The 17888-nt window shown below is 46.3% G+C and overlaps 3 protein-coding genes and 1 long non-coding RNA gene across 6 annotated transcripts; 3 read left to right on the forward strand and 1 right to left on the reverse strand.

The window, feature by feature from the left end:
- The first annotated feature begins 750 nt into the window (after nt 1-750).
- Nucleotides 751-6973, forward strand: eif2a (eukaryotic translation initiation factor 2A). Its single transcript, XM_041047356.1, has 16 exons — nt 751-798; nt 1625-1694; nt 1836-1907; nt 2113-2231; nt 2318-2417; nt 2701-2783; nt 2919-2992; nt 3080-3224; nt 3330-3446; nt 4020-4176; nt 4540-4624; nt 4916-5248; nt 5409-5522; nt 5696-5809; nt 6053-6118; nt 6412-6973. Exons 1-16 carry the CDS (start codon nt 771-773, stop codon nt 6475-6477), a joined length of 1743 nt encoding a protein of 580 aa, XP_040903290.1. The 5' UTR covers nt 751-770; the 3' UTR covers nt 6478-6973.
- A 1910-nt stretch (nt 6974-8883) lies between these two features.
- Nucleotides 8884-11989, forward strand: tsen34 (TSEN34 tRNA splicing endonuclease subunit). 3 transcript variants are annotated; one of them, XM_041045506.1, is made up of 5 exons: nt 8884-9377; nt 9957-10265; nt 10366-10507; nt 10597-10887; nt 11131-11989. In XM_041045506.1, the coding sequence occupies exons 2-5, from the start codon at nt 9966-9968 to the stop codon at nt 11316-11318; spliced, it is 921 nt and encodes a 306-aa protein (XP_040901440.1). In that variant the 5' UTR covers nt 8884-9377; nt 9957-9965; the 3' UTR covers nt 11319-11989. The 3 variants fall into 3 exon arrangements, with proteins under 3 accessions (XP_040901440.1, XP_040901442.1, XP_040901441.1); XM_041045508.1 differs by having other exon boundaries at nt 10369-10507; XM_041045507.1 differs by having other exon boundaries at nt 8884-9141.
- A 206-nt stretch (nt 11990-12195) lies between these two features.
- mindy4b (MINDY family member 4B) lies at nt 12196-15875 on the reverse strand. Its single transcript, XM_041045505.1, has 11 exons — nt 15813-15875; nt 15366-15509; nt 15061-15180; nt 14763-14860; nt 14248-14413; nt 14093-14158; nt 13926-13996; nt 13579-13651; nt 13179-13355; nt 12452-12632; nt 12196-12356 (listed from the first exon to the last, which is right to left on the reverse strand). Exons 1-11 carry the CDS (start codon nt 15873-15875, stop codon nt 12214-12216), a joined length of 1302 nt encoding a protein of 433 aa, XP_040901439.1. The 3' UTR covers nt 12196-12213.
- Nucleotides 14281-16725, forward strand: LOC121186729. Its single transcript, XR_005894540.1, has 3 exons — nt 14281-14471; nt 14637-14880; nt 16112-16725. It is a non-coding gene; the product is annotated as an uncharacterized LOC121186729 (long non-coding RNA).
- Nucleotides 16726-17888: the final 1163 nt, after the last annotated feature.

Below are 17888 nucleotides of genomic sequence, written 5' to 3' on the forward strand. Positions count from 1 at the left end.
TCCTGAACAGGTGATTAATTTGTTCGCGAATTAGTAAAAATAAATACACAAAGATTAACAATTTCAAAATCTTTCCACATCTTTAAACATATTTTTAAAGGTATAACTAACAAAAAGGTCCAAAGTATAAGACACGTTGTATGTTGCTGCCAAACATAACGTCTCTGTAGCACTTTATTTTATCTGTCATTAGATATTGTTTTTTATTAATCATTTATCAGCTTTATGTTTTTACTGTTTTACTCAAAATCTTTCCTGAACCTTTTTCATTTTGACTTTTTTTTTTAATTTATCAAGACCATGGGGAAGGCAAAAGAATCAAGCAAACAGAAAAAATCATGTTTCCTGATGCCTCTTTGTTCTGGTAAAAAAAACCCATAGGCCCACCCAGGTGCACCCAGGTCCTAAACCTGCCTACTTTTGTAAATGACCATCGCTTTACCCAATTCACAAAACAAAACCCCAATGCTTTTACTTTGAAAACAGAAGTAGTTTCACCCTCAGTCATTTTACGTCAACTTGATGCAGCTTTGAATTTTAAATATCAGTGAAATCAAGATTTTGTTTTTTATTGAAAACAGTACACGTTGTGTGCGATATAACGCCAAATTTGACCCCAGAATCATTTATTTAATCGTTAAATTTAGTTTTTAAACGACGTGTTTTAAAGAATAATTTATTATATGCTGATGTGGCACTGAGCGACCCGCCTCTTGCTTTTATGACGTATTTCCCGGATTCGGAATTTTCTTCTTCCGGTCCACAAAAACATGGCGCCCCCAGTCCCGCTGTTAGCAGGTGGGTTATTTCAGTTTTCATTCTGCTCTGTTTTGTCTCTTTTTAAAATATTTACACCGACATGTTACCGAACACCAGCGGGTACCGACTGAAAGTTAAAGACCCGGCACTCAACCGTCAGCGACTCTAAGCTTCTCCCTCTCTTTTAGGTCTAAGATAGGTTACATCAAATTCAATGTAAAATCCAGCAAATTTTAGTTGATTTGTTTTTGGTACATAGAGAAACGTTGTAAAACAAAACTAATAAAGTTCCACTGGAATCATTGGAGTCTTCTGATGTATTCGGCTTAAATAAAATCCCCAAGAAAAAATCTGTTAACACAAATAAAATTAAAAAACCTGGCCATTCCTTCTGTTCTCCCGAATCACCGACTATATGAGGACAGTGCGAAAAAGTGATGAATCGTTAAAAGTGAAAAGTGAAAAGCAACCGTAGTAATGGTTGTTTGCGATATTATATGTATGCCGAGTCAAAGAGTGAGGTACAGCCACAGTAAAGGTTTTCAGTGTCTGTTTATGTGACGGGCTTCTCAGCCCGGATACCTCAAATCAGTAGATTTCTTAAAGAAATTCTGTCTACTTGACCTGTCAAAGAGACTTAAGCTCAGCTCAGCTGCCAACGACCCTTGAGAGTTGAGTCTGACTCAGTATACATTTAGCAAATTTTAGTTTTTTGTTTTTGGCAAATACTCATAGCCTACGCACTTGTCAGGATTAAACAGAATTAAATGTTGTCTTCACTGATGAGTGTTGAAGATATAAAAACCTCTGTAACTGGCCCATAAAGCCTTTGAAATGTGTGTGTGTGTCTGTGTTCTTTTTTCAGTGCGAGGTTCAGATGGTACCTCTCTGCTCCATGGACCTCCACAGTGTGAGGAGCATGCAGCTTTCCCAAGGTAAAAGCACCTCAAATCATCATCATCTTCATCATACAGCCTTGCCGTGATGTCTTTAACCACCTTTATCCTGACATGAATGACGTGGATTCAGTCTGTAAACAACAAACAAACAGTCCAATTTCTGTGTTTGTGTCTCAGGGACTCTCGGCCCAGCAGGTGTGTCACCTTCAGCAGAGACGGAACGCTGTTTGGCTGGTGCAACGGACACAGGTAATTCTGAACATTAATAAACATTTTATAAGTATGAATCATTTGATCCAAACTAAACATCTGCATCCCAAAAAGCATGGCTAAAAAGATGATTAGTCACAGCAGACAGCAGAGCCTCACCTTAAAAAAAAAAAGCAATATTTTATTCATTACATCTGAAACTAAACTGTCCTCCTGTCTGTCTGCCTGCCTGTCTGTCTCTCAGTGTCTCTGTGGTGAAGTCCTCAGACGGCTCCATCGTGTCGACCTTTGACCTCCCAAAGACAGCTCTGCTGGAGTTTTCTCCTCTCAACAGGGTCCTGGTCACCTGGCAGCCGTACAGAAGTAAGAGATCAAGTGGACAACATGAAAATGACTTCTGGTGCTGGTTCAGCGGTCTGATGTGTGTGTGTGTGTGTGTGTGTGTTTAGCGAGTCAGGACAATCCTCAGGGTGAAGCGAACCTCCAGCTGTGGGATTTACAGAGCGGTCAGCTGATCAAAGCTCTGTATCAGAAGAAGGTCGAGTCCTGGTCAGTCTGAACACACTGGACACATGGTCACAGGTTGTACTGCAGTCGGTACTGTCTGTTTACATCTGTCTGAAAGCTTTGAGCTTTGAGAACACTTCACACAGATCCAGAACAATTAAAACCTCTCATCCTCCGAAGATGAACACGGTGACCATTGGATCTTCATAAAAACAGAGCCCTGAAACACAACCTGATTTATTCACTCTCATTATCACGGTGTGGTATGATGTAATGGTAATGGTACAACACTGTGTAGACTGAAGGTTTGTGTGGCTGTCTGCAGGTGTCCCAGCTGGTCCGACGATGAGAAGATCTCTGTGAGGAGCGTCAGCAATGAACTGCACTTCTTTGAGGACAATGACTTCAGTAAGAAACCAGATTTAACTGTATAACAGAAATTATACCTGAAATACCTGATATTGCCATACCACACTTACCTCTGTGTTTAGACAGTCTGGGTATAAAACCAGTACCTAATGTCTGTGCTGTGTTTGTTTTCAGGCACCATTGCCAACAAGCTTCACATCCAGAAAGTTTCAGACTTTGCATTGTCACCTGGAGGTCAGCCCAGCAAGGTGAGGGACCACAGCCTTTAACAACAGAGTCTGTCTCAGCTGGGCCCATCCGTCTCCTCATGTCTCTTTACTGTGTGTCCCCTCCAGTTAGCCGTCTACGTCCCGGGCAGTAAAGGAGCCCCTTCGTTTGTTCGGCTGTACCAGTACCCGGTGTTGGGAGGACCGACTGCAGCACTCGCCAACAAGAGCTTCTTCAAGGCAGACAAAGTCACTATGCAGTGGAACAAGAAAGGTTAAAGGAGTTTAGAGATGCTTAGTCTAACTTCACACTCAGTGTTGAATAAATCCAGCCATTAACCAGTTTCCCTCCTTTAAACCCCACCGCTCTGTCTCTCAGCCTCAGCGGTTCTGGTAACAGCGAGTACCGAGGTGGATAAAACCGGCGCTTCGTATTATGGCGAGCAGACGTTGCATTACCTTGCTGTTAATGGAGAGACCGCTCTGGTTCAGCTGTGTGAGTACTCTTATTGTTATTCATATCAACGTATTTGCAGGGCAGTGGATTACAAGCCAACAGTTTGCTGACGCCGTCTGAGCCTCACCTTCATAATTTTTAATTCAGGGTTTCCACTAGAAAAACTTGGCACCGGACAACGTGACCGGCAGGTTTTCAATTTACCGGACAAATATTATTATTAAATGTTTGTGTTATCTGAATTTATTGAACTTAAAATGATAATTGATATGCAGAATATATAAGAATGACATCAGAACATGTCAATTTATAATCTTTTCATTGAAAAGTATAGGCTGTATAAAATAAGCGCCGCCAATTGACTCCCATGCGTAACTTCTAAAATAAATATTGCGCAAAGCTGCGCTCTTTGAACATGAGGTTTGGCGGTATGAAAATTTGGATACCGCCCAACTCTACTGAAATTAATCTTCAGGAAGAAATACAGGAAGGAACAGAAGGAAATTCAGACCAAGCCAGTCCAGAAACCCAGCAGGATTTGGGCTTTCTATAATCTCATGAGGAAACATCTCACTGCTGACGAGCTCTTTTTTTGTTCTGGGTTTGAAACAGCGAAGAACGGTCCGATTTACGACGTGGTGTGGAGTCCCAACTCTGCAGAGTTCTGCGTGGTTTACGGCTTCATGCCGGCCAAGGCCACCGTTTTCAACCTCAAATGTGACCCTGTGTTCGACTTTGGAACCGGACCAAGGAACGCCGCCTACTACAGGTGATAACACATCTGCACTCAGGGGTAACGTCTGCCTGTGGCGTGCCTCCAGGACAAGTGGGGCAAGCAGTGACCAGTTAAAGCTTAAAAGAGAAATCAAATCGATTGATAACGAAGTGGAGCCAATTTCTGTCCTTACGTCTTAGTCTTCGACGGAGGACACGCTGTCGCTAGCTACAGACGGGTTTGCTTTTCAAGCTGCCCTTGACTCAACTTCCACTGTTCTCAGATCAGTTATGATAATATACATATATATATTATCTGAGATCGAGTTCACAGACAAGTTGTGTGTCAGTTGTCTGGAGCTCAGATCATCCTGTTGGACAACAATCCGTCTGACTGTGCTGTCCTGTCCGCTTCCAGTCCTCAGGGCCACATACTGGTCCTGGCCGGCTTCGGGAACCTGCGGGGCCAGATGGAGGTCTGGGACGTGAAGAAGTACAAACAGGTGAGAGGAACAGCAGCAGCACAAGGCACTTTGAAAAATAAAGGTTTTATTTCTCAGTGAACTTCGTCCAAAGAGTTAAACATATAACATATAACTCTGTTGTTGTTGTTGTAGCATTTAATTCCAAACCAGGTGAAACTGCTGCACAGGTAAACATGAACTGGAACGGTTCATGTGTGTTGTAGTGTGGTTCATGTGTATGCATGTCGGTGGTCAGAGCCTCTCGTACCAGGTCTGTGCAGGGACTCACAAACTGATCCTCTTCAACCTAACCCCTCTCTCTCCTCTCAGGTGTCCAAACCTCAAGCTCCAGACGCCACACATTTCTCCTGGTGTCCTGATGGCGAACACATTGTCACGGCGACCTGTTCTCCTCGACTGCGGGTCGGTAACGGTTATAAGATCTGGCACTACACCGGCTCCGTGCTGCATAAATGGGACGTGGCGGCCGGGTCAGATCTGTGGGAGGTTCGCTGGCAGCTGTTCCCTGAAGGCACCTTCCCTGAGCGGGCCGTGAAGTACCAGGCAGCACCCAGTGAGCTGGGGACCACGCAGGCAGCGCCCACACAGGCGTACCGCCCACCTGCACTGAGACACCTGCCGGCCACACCGAGTGCCAAACTGGTGAGGAAAGAACACTAAACCGGTTTACAGGGTTTGTTTTGTTAATTTGACTTTGAGTCAGAAAAGTGGATCAATGAAAAAAGCTAATGTAGACCAGTGAGCTGTGGAGTGTGAGGACTTATTTCAGGTTCAGTCTGTCTGACTTGTACCTGTCTGTCAGCATGAGGAGGAGCCCCCTCAGAACATGCGTCCAGGTGTTCCAGGGGAGAAGAGTCTTTCTAAATCGGCTGCGAAGAACCAGAGAAAACGAGAAGCGAAGAAAGCAGCTAGACAGGTGAACAGCTTCACTCACCTGTTACTGTCTGACACCAGGCTGACCCGGGTTTCTGATCCAGAACAGTACCTGTCCAGTGCCTGATGGTCTTTTCACATACACCCACCTGAAGACAGTTGTAGGTCCTGTGTGTCGGTACGGTTCTGATTCTCTGATTGTGTTTGGTTCTGCAGGAATCAAAGTCTGAACCTGAACCTCCGTCTGATCCCGCCCCGGTCACCAACAGCCAATCAGAGCCGACCAGCGGTGACCCAGAGACGGACAAGAAGATAAAGAATTTAAAGAAGGTGAAGAGAAGGACAGGTCGCATGATCCGTAACAGGGAGGGGATTGGCTGCAGACGTCCTCTTTTCATTTTAATAAGCTTCTGACCTCCACACCAGGTCCACTCTGCTCTGCTGACTTCAGTGATGAGTTCACTGGGACCAGAACAGAGAAGATGAAGGACCACAGTGTCCTCTGAGTGACGGGGGTTCAAGCTTTGCTCTGCACAGTGATTGGTCAGTGTGTCATGTGTTTGTGTGTTCCAGAAACTTAAAGCCATCGAGGAGCTGAAGGAGCAGCAGGCGTCTGGAAAAGTCCTGCAGAAGAACCAGGTGACGTCCACTGTTACATGTTTCACTTCAGGAGCCACAGCTATCTCAGCTGGTGATGTTTCTGTCCTCCATCACGTCTTCGTCTGGTTTCTGTCCCCTCAGGCAGATGTGTCTCACTTAATTTCTGTAAAACTCCCCTGCAGAGACACAGTCTTTCAGTCAGTGTATAGAAACTTTATATAACTGGTTCCCTCTGCTTCACTCTGCTTCAATGATTCCACTGCATTATTGATAATAGAGAATAAAAACTGACCTGGATCTCGACTGACCTGGACTGTGTTTGTTTCCTTCAGCTGGAGAAGATCCAGAAGGAGGACCAGCTGCTGAAGGAGCTGGAGGAGCTGCAGATCGGACACTAGGGGGCACTGCAGGAGCTACAGGCCACGCCTCCAAATCCCACAATCCATCACTCTCTCGCACAAACACAGAGGGGGGGTCGGTGTGTGAGTGTTGGACTTGAACACACAGAAGGCTGCATTTGTTTCTCAACTTTACTGCTGAAATATTTTAGGTTTCCTCAGTTTCCTCCACATGACACACCTGAGGACAGGTGAAGGGGTGTGGTTTTTCAAATGGGCATGGTCATGGTTGACATGCCCCCCAACAATTGTGAACTGACAAAATAGTTAGATTTCTGTTTTCATGCATTTGCCTGTAATAAATTCTTACCAACTATACTTTAAACTTTAAAACAGTGGCAAGCGTGTGTGTGTGTTAGACACATTAAATTTAAAGCAGCCCACTGAACACTGTTGCTGTGCAACATCTGTACAAATGCTGAAGCTTTTCACAGTGTTCCTTTCAAAATAAAAGCCACCTCTCTGTTCAGCTGGTCAGCAGAGGTTTCAGATCAAATTCAACTCAAACTGTTTGTAAACGAGTCACAGCATGTTAAAGAATTCTTCAGATTCACTCTGCCGCCACATGACTGTTAAAACTCTTTTCGGTTAAACAACAGAACATCTGGTGAGGAGACAGACAGCTGACAACATCTGTATTTGATTATCAGAGTCCTGCTTTGAGATTTACACACTGAAAAGACAAACAAAGCAACAAACAGACACGGGTGAAAACAATGAATGAATAGCAAGGGGGGAGTTGTAGGTTTCAGCAGTGAGGATCACTTCCGCGTTCAAAAAGCTGCAGTTCCTCCTGCTGCCGCTGGGGGCTGGCTCCAGAAGTGAGCAATTCTCCATTGACCCCCATGTTAAAATAGCCAACTTTACAGCCTGGTACATTTTTTGTTTTTTCCACCTCCGTGAACACTGTGGGGGGTGGGGGGGGGGGGTTGTACCACAACCATTTTAGTGTTACTTAGGCTTAAAATTCTTACATAAATTAGGGCGTGGTTACGTTGAGTGACAGACCCATAGACAGGCACTGGCAGTTAGCTCTTTGCTAAAGCATCGGCTGGGCTAGGCGGCTACATCCAGAGGCCTCCGGCTACCTCTAACAGTTGGCAGGGGCTGCAGTGTCCGTGTTTGTTTGCCAATGTTCGGATAGGTTTTTGTGACAATATGGCTTGTTGCAGTGTAGACTGCACTAACCGACAGTCGCAGTCTGTGTGGCAGTTTTTTCGGTAAGTAGATTTCTCACTATTTCACCTGGGTGTTTGCACTAATTAGCATGTATTAGCATATTTTGCCGCTAGTTTATGACTTAATTGCCGATTTATGGTCGCTGCTGATACAGATAGAGGACCGGAGCAGCTAATGTTAGGAACGCTGTTGCGGTGTGTTCCGTGCTCTCAGAGTCAGTTTATTGCAGGAATAATAGGTTTCTCTTTGAAAATTGAATCGAAGGCAACTGGACATATGTTTGTCTGGGAAGACGTTTCGCCTCTTATCCAAGGGGCTTCATCAGTTCATACGCATCGGTCTATCTAGTCCGCACTAGTCTGACCAAGAAAGTGGAGTAAGACCCAGGTATTTAACCTGTTGTGGGTGGGACCACCAAAGTACCTGTGAAAGTACTGGTTTCACCTGACCATTGTTGTGGTCCCCAGGAATAATAGGCTATAATTTTATTTCGTCTCATTTTTTCTGTTTAAAAAGTCCGACATTGGACAGAGCAGCTCCGTCAGTAAGCGGCTGCTGTTGTTTGTGTGCTGCTGTAACTGCAAGTGGCTAGTGGATGGAGGCAGCGGTTTTTAACGTTTAAATATATTTTATTAATATGAAATAATAATGATTAATAATGATTAATGAACAACTCCACCAAACCCTGCAGCTCCACCTAAAACCTCTCTATCTGAAACAGTCATGTTTAAAACACAGCAGCAACATTATGATCTCTGTTGTATGCTGTGTGTCGCGGTTACACGGGGTCGAGCTAGTCGGGTCGGACTCGGGGACTGTCCTGTGGTGGATGTAGCTGCCGCCTTATGCTAGCTGATTAGCCTTAGGCTAGCTCGGTTGCTCCGAGCTAAGTGGCCACGTTCTCGGCCGGCTGACCCGTAGAGTAACCGCCTCTTCGCCAAATATGGAAAGTACATTCCCACTAAAATCCAAGATGGCGCAGCTCAAATACCCATGGTTTGGTCACAGAACCGACTCCCCGAAACCAATGGGTGACGTCACGGGTGTTACGTCTATGTTTTATACAGTCTATGATGAATATACAGTAATACATGAAATTCCAGTTTCCCGCGCTACTCACGCGCCCTGCTATTGGCTGAATTCAGTGTCAATCCAAGCTTTCTGCGCTCCTATTGGCCAGTGGTGGTGTTTCCGTGTCCGTGTCCTCTCTCATACGGTTCAGCTGAGCGGGGCGCGCCTGGTCTGTCCCGTTCACTCTGCTCTAGTCCTTGAAGCCCCGCTTTTCCCGTGAAGTCAGGTTGTAAATATCAAACACACCCGGTGGGCCAAAGCGCGGGGCGGAGAAGCATCAACTCGTTTGTTTATATGAACGTATTGAAGCTGTTTGTAGTTTAAATAATCAAGTTGAAACTACAGCCGGACCCGTTTACGGCACGTCGCGGAGCGCAGCGTGAGAGGACACAGCACACGTGTGTTTACAGCAGGGTAAGCTGACATTTGAACTTACTAACCTGGTTAACTGGTGAAGTGGCAGATTCACGGGCCGACTCGCTAACTGAACCGTTCGCTACGGACTGAATGTCGTGGTTTAACCTGCTGATCCGATAAACCAGAGACAGTAGATTGGAGATGATCAGTTACACCACGAAAGACGCGAGGACGTGATCTGTACCTGAGACACGGAGCCCCGCAGCAACCCTCCACCTCACCTCCTCCTCCAGGTAAATGGGGTGTAAAAGTTTGTAACATCAGCTCAAACTGACCAATCAACACAATGAGCCCGGAAGCACAGGCGTGTGTTTGTGTGGTGAGGACCAGGTAACCGTGATAGGAACAGAATCAACTCCAGACTCTTTATTTCTGACATTTCAGCTGCATCTCTTGATCTTCATCATACCACTGAGTGACTGGGTGTACAGTGATCACACTGCAGCGCAGACACAGAGCCTGTATGTTGGTTCTGTTGGTTCTGTTCACACTGTCCATGATCCAAACCATTTGCGTTTGTTCCACCGTGTCAGAGGTTAAATCTAATGTTCTTCAGCAGGTGGAGTTTATTCAGGTGTCATCATGTGACCTAAATATGGACTAGTGGTCATGTGACAACAGGTGGTTGTTTCTGTTCAAACATGGTCCATTGCAACAAATGTTTATTTTTTATTTTTATAATTGATGAATCTACTACTGTAGATATTTTGTTGATTGTTCATTGTCAGAAAATTACCACAGCCTCACTTTGTTTGACAAACTGTCCAGAACCTAAATATTTCCAGCTTCTGATCAAATCCTGTCTTCCACAGGTCCTGGTGATGGATGAGCCCCCCAGCAGAGAGAAGCCCCCGGCCTGTGGGGAGGAAGAGGAGGAGGAGGAGGACTCATCTTCTTCTCATGTTGTTGGCCTCAGTTTGTGTGACTCAGCCCCCCTGCTGTGGAGGGTGGAGGACCTGAAGACAGTCAGGTCCCAGGGTCTGGTGGGGGCTCTGCTGGGCTCACTGCCCCGGACCCCCCGACAGAACGGAAGATTGGGAAGACCACTGTTACTGCTGCCAGAGGAGGAGAGACTGCTGACCGACCGCCACGCTGCTGCCACTTTACCTGCTGGTAACCAGGTTAGTTAACCTGCTGGTAACGAGGTTGGACAGTTAATTTACCCACTTTGAACCAGATCAGTTAGCTGTGTGTGTGTGTTTGATTTGTTATCCGTCACAGCAGGATATAGGAGGGGTGGAGCTCCATCAGCGGGTGGAACAGTACGAGGAGGAGCAGCAGAGGAGTTATGAGGAGCAGAGTGTCCTTGCTCTGGAGGACAGGAAGTCAGCTCTGCTCCGAGCCATGACCTCATCACACACAGGTGAGAGCGTTACCATGACGATGTTTCACCTGATTCCTGTGGTGTGTACCTGCAGTCTGATGTCCTGGTTCTGGTCCTGGTCCCCTCAGGTTCAGATTCTACACCCGGGACCTCAGATGAGGCCCTGCAGGGCCGTCTGGAGTCCCTAGAGCGGAGCTTTGTCTTCCCTCGGTCAGCGCTGGCAGTGCAGCTGAGCACAGTGAGGGCGGGGCTGACCTACTGCCTTGAGGACAGGGCCTTCCTGCAGGCTGACTGGCCAATCAGAGTGCAGGGCGACACACGCTCTGCCGTCAGGTACCAGGTGTTCAGAGACCTGAGGAGTCGGGGCTTCTTCCTGACCTCAGCAGGGAAGTTTGGAGGAGACTTCCTCGTATATCCAGGTCAGAGTCTGATTCTGTCCAATGTAAAATCTGTGACCAGCCTCTCACAAACAGAGGACTGAGGAAGGGTAGGAGGTGTAGGGGACATGTAGCAGGGGCGGTGGGTGAGGGGACACGGGAGAGACAGACTGCCCCCCCTCAGTGTCGTGAACAGACACAGAGCTAATAATGAGAGTTGCTGTTAGATTCAGTGTCTCCACTAAAAGGCAGCGAGTCTCATGTCTCCGTGTTATTCTTCTTCAGGCGACCCTCTTCGTTTCCACGCTCACTTCATCGCCGTCTGTCTGTCCCTGGATGAGTCCATCTGTCTGCTAGACGTCCTCGCTGTGGCTCGTCTGGGATCCAATGTGAAGAAGACTGTCCTGCTCTGCTCCCCGGGGACAGACGGAGGAGTGCTGTACACCTCATTACAGTGGAGCGGAATGGTCTGAAGAACTGAGAGCTGGTCCGGCGATGGCAGGAACTGGAGCATCGAACACGGATTCAGATGTGGAGTAAGGGTAGGAGGTTGTTGTTTGTTCCAACCCCTGGTCCTCAGGCCTTGGTTTAGGAACCACAAACTCAGATCAGAGGTGGTTAATAGGTTTGAGACCCTGGAACCGACAGGAAGTGACTGTGAAACCCAGAGGGCAAACCAGGCAACATGGATGCTGTGAACAATGAATCTGCTTATTTCTTGGAGGTTTTTGTTTTGTACTGAACAGCAGAGTTGTGCTCTAATGAACAGAGAAGTGAGAAGATTTGGTTCCAACAGGGGCCCATGGTTTATTTTTGCCTGACACAAAAGAACAGTTTGAAGTGGCAGGGGAAACACTCTGAGAATGAAGTGGAAATACTGTGAGCTGAAATCAGCTGATGAGCAGAGAGATGGAGGGAAAACAGCATTTAGACTTCAGAGGTGTGAAATCATTAATACGATCGTGCAGACGACAGTGTGGACGCAGCGTGTCCACCAGGGGGCAGAACCACGTCACACAAACACGTTTGGTTCACGACTTCCAGAAATAAAGTTCTGCCTGAGCCAGCGTCTGAAAACCGAGTCGTCAGTTTCTGTTTGGTCTGAAGGTGTCACAGAAAGTCGTGTGTTTCATGTGTGAGGTAAACTACAGCACTGTAAAGTGACAGCTCTGTGAGTCGTGGAAACACTGTCCAAAACACCGTCATGGACCAGAACGGGGATCAAAGTGAAGGTTCTGGATCAGGTCAACAGTTCTGGACCTGTTGGGTGCTGTTGTTCTGATGTCTACAGCTTTCTAATCATATTGATTATTGATCATAGAGCAGTGGGAGGATGCCAGGGCACAGATCCAGTCTCCAGTCCCACGTTCAGTAGAAAGGTAAAGTGCCGTTCCAGTCGATAGCTGCTCCTTCCCACTTGGTCCTGATGGTCATTTCCAGTGACGGAAACCTTTTCTCTGGATCTCCAGAGGACTCTCTGGAAGACGTCTCCCAGTGGTGGGAGTGGGTGTCTGACAAGAAAACAAACCAGTGAAACAGATACTGGATTAGATGTGACCAGACTTGATCCTGGACAGACCTGACCTGGTATGACAGTGGGCCTCACCGACGGTCAGCCTGGCTGCAGAGTTCTGGGAGCTCTGGCCGTTGTAGTAGTACAGGTGGAACAGGTGCTCCATTTTCCAGTCGGACAGCAGCGAACGGTTCAGACTGAACAGCACTGAGTAGCTGCTGTTTATACAGCAGACCCAGACTGGAAACCGGGGGGTCTTCAGCATACTGCCCACCTACAGACACAGCACAGACGTGATGCTGGGAACGTTACACTGCCACTGTGAAAGGTAGATTTGGCTCACATGCCGTTATTTTCCTCATCGCCTGAAATGAGAGATTCGACATGAAAGAATGAGGAGGGTTTCCTCCAGTGATTCACAGTTTAGCTCAGTCAGTGCACCTGAAATAAAGACGATCTCTGCTTCCAAAGCACAGGTTCACGCGGCAGATGACGGGTGTTGAATGAATCTATGTTTGTGTTTTTTTCTAATCACTAGTTCAGTGGGGAAACACTGATGCAAACACAATAACCTCGGGCATGTGAGTAAAACACGATACAGCCTGATCATGTATGAGACGTCCGGCTAGTGTTGCAGTGGTGACATCAATGAGTGAAATCAGATACTGTTATATCAACTATAACTCAGTATATCATACTGTGACAGGTAATTCCACCTTAACAGTAACTGTAGTAGTAGTAAAACGTACCAGATTACTCCTCACGTAGACTCTAAACTTATTTGAGTTTTTTGTATTTAGTGATAGTAGGACGAACCCACCTGAGGCAGTCTGCCTCTCTCCATCTGCTCTCGACTCCAGTGCAGATATCCCACATCACTGCGGGTCAGGACGCCCTGCAGGGGGCGCTCCAGAGGCAGACCATCCTCCCCAAAGTACAGTGTCCCGTTGAAGACATGAGGACTGGCCCTGCCAGTCAGCAACAGGTTCAGCAAAGCCTGCAGAGGACAGAGACGCTATACTTTTCACACAGTAGGCTACAGAAGAACACAACCGCGTGCACTGCAGGACCACAAGCGTACGATTACTTCTTCCTGCCTCGTGCTGAGGCCTTGGTTTCTGTAGCACAGAGTCCTGTTCTTATGGGACCAGCATGTTCTCGGGAATTGCTGTGAATCATCTTCTGAATTTATTTCTGGCTTTTACATGTGAGCTTCTCACCTGACGGCAGACAAAGTTTCCCAGACTGAGGTAAAGCAGGTGGGAGGTGGTAGAGTCCAGATCGTCCTTCAGCCTGTGAGGAAGAGGAGGACACAAGTTTGTATGTTCAGGTTCGTACTTGGTTTTTAGGGTCTGAGTATGAAAATCACAGAGTAAGGTGTTTGTCACAAATCATGCGTTAGCTTGTGTGTCACTCTCTTATGATGTGAATTAAAATGTAAAATGTTTCCACATAGTCAACTTTTCAAAAGCTGTATGTTGTTCTAACACTGTCACATTGCAGGGCGTATTGAACACAGCAGCCTGAAGGGGGCACTAACATCACCTAACGGTTTCAGTCTCGTTACCTGTCGACTGTCCGGGAGCAGATGAGGCTGTACAGGAACAGGATGACTCCATGGCTCCCCTCCTCTTTGAACTAGAACAAGAAAACTCGACGTCATCACTTCGTTTCCGGGGTAACTTTAAATTTTCCTGATCAGAAAACACAAAGTGGTTTCCTGGATTTACTCACACACTGTATGTGCTCGAGGATGAATTTCCTCACGTCGTCTTTCTTGTTAAATGTGAACAGCTGCAGCTGAAAGACACGACACAACAAATATGACACTTGGAGACACTTAAAAGTCCTGGTGTAGTCATGAAATCCCTGTCAGTCCTATCTGGTACCCTCTCTGTGAAGTTGTCCAGTTTGTAGTCCAGGTGAGGAGTGATGCAGTAGTCTTCGGTAACCAAGGTAACGGTGGCACTGACCTCCTGGCCGGCCAACCAGAGGCTGCTGGACAACGCCGCCGCCAGTGCCCGCTCCTGATCCCTCTGTCCTATCTCACTGAGACTGTGGGAGAGGGTGGACAAAATAACTGAAACACCTTACAGTTTTTACAGCAGCTCAGGTGAGTTCAGACAAGACGGTGACATCACTGAAAACAAGACTGTCGGTCAACAAACACGAGCTTTGGAACTAGTTTTGCAAACACTGGTTTTGTGAGTCTTGGTTGAGCTTGATGGTCATTTTTCAGTCTCTTCTATCATCTGAATTTCAAACTATCACGTTGCAGGTTTGTTTCCCATTACGTGACAGCACCTTGTTAACAGGTGGAAGTATCACGGTCACTCTGAGCCTGTCAAACGGGATGATGTAACGAAGGAGGACACTGAGGTGTGGTAGTATCGTCTGTCCTCACCTGTGCAGCATCCGTCCATCTGAGCTGCTCTGACGGCTGAACAGCAGGTGTTTAATGATACGAGCCTGGATGACCATCTGAATGGCCCGAGCCCCGCCCTGTAAAAACACCTGGCCAGGTGAGATTTACACCACGCTAAAACAGTGAGTTACTGTGAGAATGGAAATGGAAACCTGTGATTGGTTTTTGAAGTAGTATCAACAAAATTTGTAGTAGAAATAAGATTTAGAATCAGAAGCTAACAGTGACAGCAGTACTACAAGTACTGTGTGTGCTGGTGTCAGCAGGTGTTTCTCACCCTGTCGGCCTCCAGAGCGTAGGGTAACTCAGAGTTCAGCTCTCTGAACTGAAAGAAAGATTTCCTCCACTCATAGTTGAAGACATGAAACGTTCCACCGAACAAAATCCTCCTCAGGCTCTAAAAACAGAAACAAGCGGAACCATGAGCACTGTGCTGCGCAGAGTCAGCCCTGCTTCAGTCACACCGGCTGAATCTAGTTTTGTCTTTAACACTGCTCTTGTGCTCCATTGATTTGTTTTCTGTTTGTTTGAACGAGTATTAGTTTGGGTACCCTCCTGAAAATGGCGGGCGGTTGGTCTCACCTCGGTCAGCTGGGGGGTGACCGGTGTTCCTCCGAGGCTCGGGGAGATGACCAGTCTCCTGGGGATGGAGCAGAGAGGTGGGAGGGTCCTGCAGGGTGGAGGCGCCTCCTCCTGCTCTTCCTCCTTCCCAACATCCACTAGCCTCTGAGGAAAGAGGAGGAAACATCTCAGAACACCTGTCCAACAACCATAGAACCCCTGCTGGTGGTCCTGAGACATGATAACAAACCCCATCTGTTATCTGTTCTAACAGTGGAGACAATGATCATCACTCACTTCACCTGTCAGTGGTTTTAACGCTATGGCTGATCGGTGTAAGACATAGCGTTAGTAGATGTAGTGGTAGTAGTAGCTGTTGGTTTCCATAGTGATATCAGTAGTACCAGTAGTAGCAGTCGTGTTTTTTACAGAACAGTATTATGCCAGAAGTAAATTGTCTTGACTCACATCGGGGTTCTTGTTGACTTCCTGTTGAAGCAGCTCGATGTAGTCCAACCTGCAGTCTGACATCACCAACTACTACTAAACAACCACTAACTACTACTGCTAATACTACTTTTACTGCTGCTTTTCCTATTCTGCTGTGCTTCTTAACATGCCTCGTCCAGTCTCCTGCTCTCTGAACAGTAAAGTGCTGCTGGGCTCCATGAGGACTGAGCCGAGGCAGCAGCAGGTGGATATACAGACGCTCAGCAGCATCAGCAGTGAAACTAAACCCTGAGTGTATGTGTGTGTTTCTGTTACAGGATCCGTTTCTGTGCTGTAACAAACACACACAGCAGCTGGAGACTGACCTGAGTGCAGCAGATCATCAGGACCAGCAGAGGGCAGTGAGTCTGAGCTGAATGAAGTCTGTTTGACCATTATTCAGTTTAAATAAGGACGCTGTCCTCCTCACAGGGAAACTGATCGCGACCAGACTCACGTTCAGAGTACATTTCTTTCAGAGACAGGTAGATTTTTGTTATACAGATTCATAGGTGGACAGATGTATAAACAGGAAGATACTTACAGTTACGTGTTTTGACGGCAGCCTGAGGAAAGAAGACGCGAGTTAGATGTCAGTCAACAAAGCAGAGGCAGATTTTTATAAACCTCAGCTAAATGTTTGATTTGCTTCCATTTTATTTTCATTGTGTTTTAGATGAAAACTTTCCTCCAGTTCTGCAGGTCAGACACCTGGACCAGGATCTGCTGTAGCTCCACCTCCGTCTGAACACACACACACATAAAAGTTTGTTTTTATTATATTTGTGAAGACCCTCAACCTGATTCTAACCTGAACCTTAAAACCAGGTCTGAACCATCAACAGCTCTTTGAAATGCTGAGGACTGGACAAGAAGTCCTCACTGTGATGGTTTAAACTGAAGCTGGTCCTCATGGTGTTTTCTTTGAAAGCTCACCTCCTTCTCTGAGCTCATGTTTCCTCAGTTTGACCTCATCTGAAAGATGAAAAAAAAAAGAAGTATTGTCCATATTTTACTGTCCAGAAGTCCCTGTCCCCAGCAGCGTGCTCCAGCTCCATGGCCGAACCCATGACAAATACTTAGGACCGGACAACAACTTTTTCAGAGTGAGTCCTGATGACGATAGATGAATTTACTTTGGACTGATTTTCTCTTAAGAAGCACAAATGTACATAAAACAAACAGAAGGAGCTCAGACTCTTACCTGCAGCCGATCAAAGTGAAGCTTCACCTGAGTGACAGGAAGCTATTTATTTAACACACACACACACACACACACACACACACACACACACACACACACACACACACACACACACACACACACACACACACACTGATTGGTTGTCTGTAGCATCAGTACACACAGACAGTTCAGGACCCACACAGTTTCAGCTGCTTTTTTATTCCGGTCAGTAAAACACATGTATCTGCTTCATAATGGTCCAAATTCCAGTTTACATTCTTATTAATTAATATTTCTTTCTGTACATAAACAACACAGGATCAAGACAATGCAGTGTAACTCTACCAAAAAAAAAAAAAAAAAGACTTGAAAAGGCCGTTTGAGGATCTGGATCTAATATAATATTTCAAAAAGCTTTGAGCAGACCTTCAGAGACTGTCCTGGTTTGTGTAACTTATGTGATTTTTCAGCACTGAACTTTACTTCTGAAGAAAAATGGCACATGTAGAATTCATGTTTGTTCACATACAGACTTTTTGTAAAGTGTCACACTGATGTAAAACTCTTATATAAAATTCTGATAAATGATTTTAAGACGTGAACCAATGAATTCAGTGTTGAGATGTTTATTTTTTTACAGTGCACAGACACTTTGAAGGTGGTCCAGCTGAGTCTCAGTCTGTCTACGGTCAGATGAAATCCTGGACTTTAATTGTCCGTCCTATTGAACAAGACACCACAATTAAACACATGATGGAAACAACACGACACCGGTCCCCTGCAGGACCACGTGGTCCTGTTCTTCACAGGAGGATCCGGGTCCTCCTCAGACCGGATTGTTTGATTGACTCTGTTCTGTCAACACGTCC

This window comes from Toxotes jaculatrix, chromosome 9 (assembly GCF_017976425.1).
Source record: "Toxotes jaculatrix isolate fToxJac2 chromosome 9, fToxJac2.pri, whole genome shotgun sequence".
NCBI lineage: Eukaryota > Metazoa > Chordata > Actinopteri > Toxotidae > Toxotes > Toxotes jaculatrix.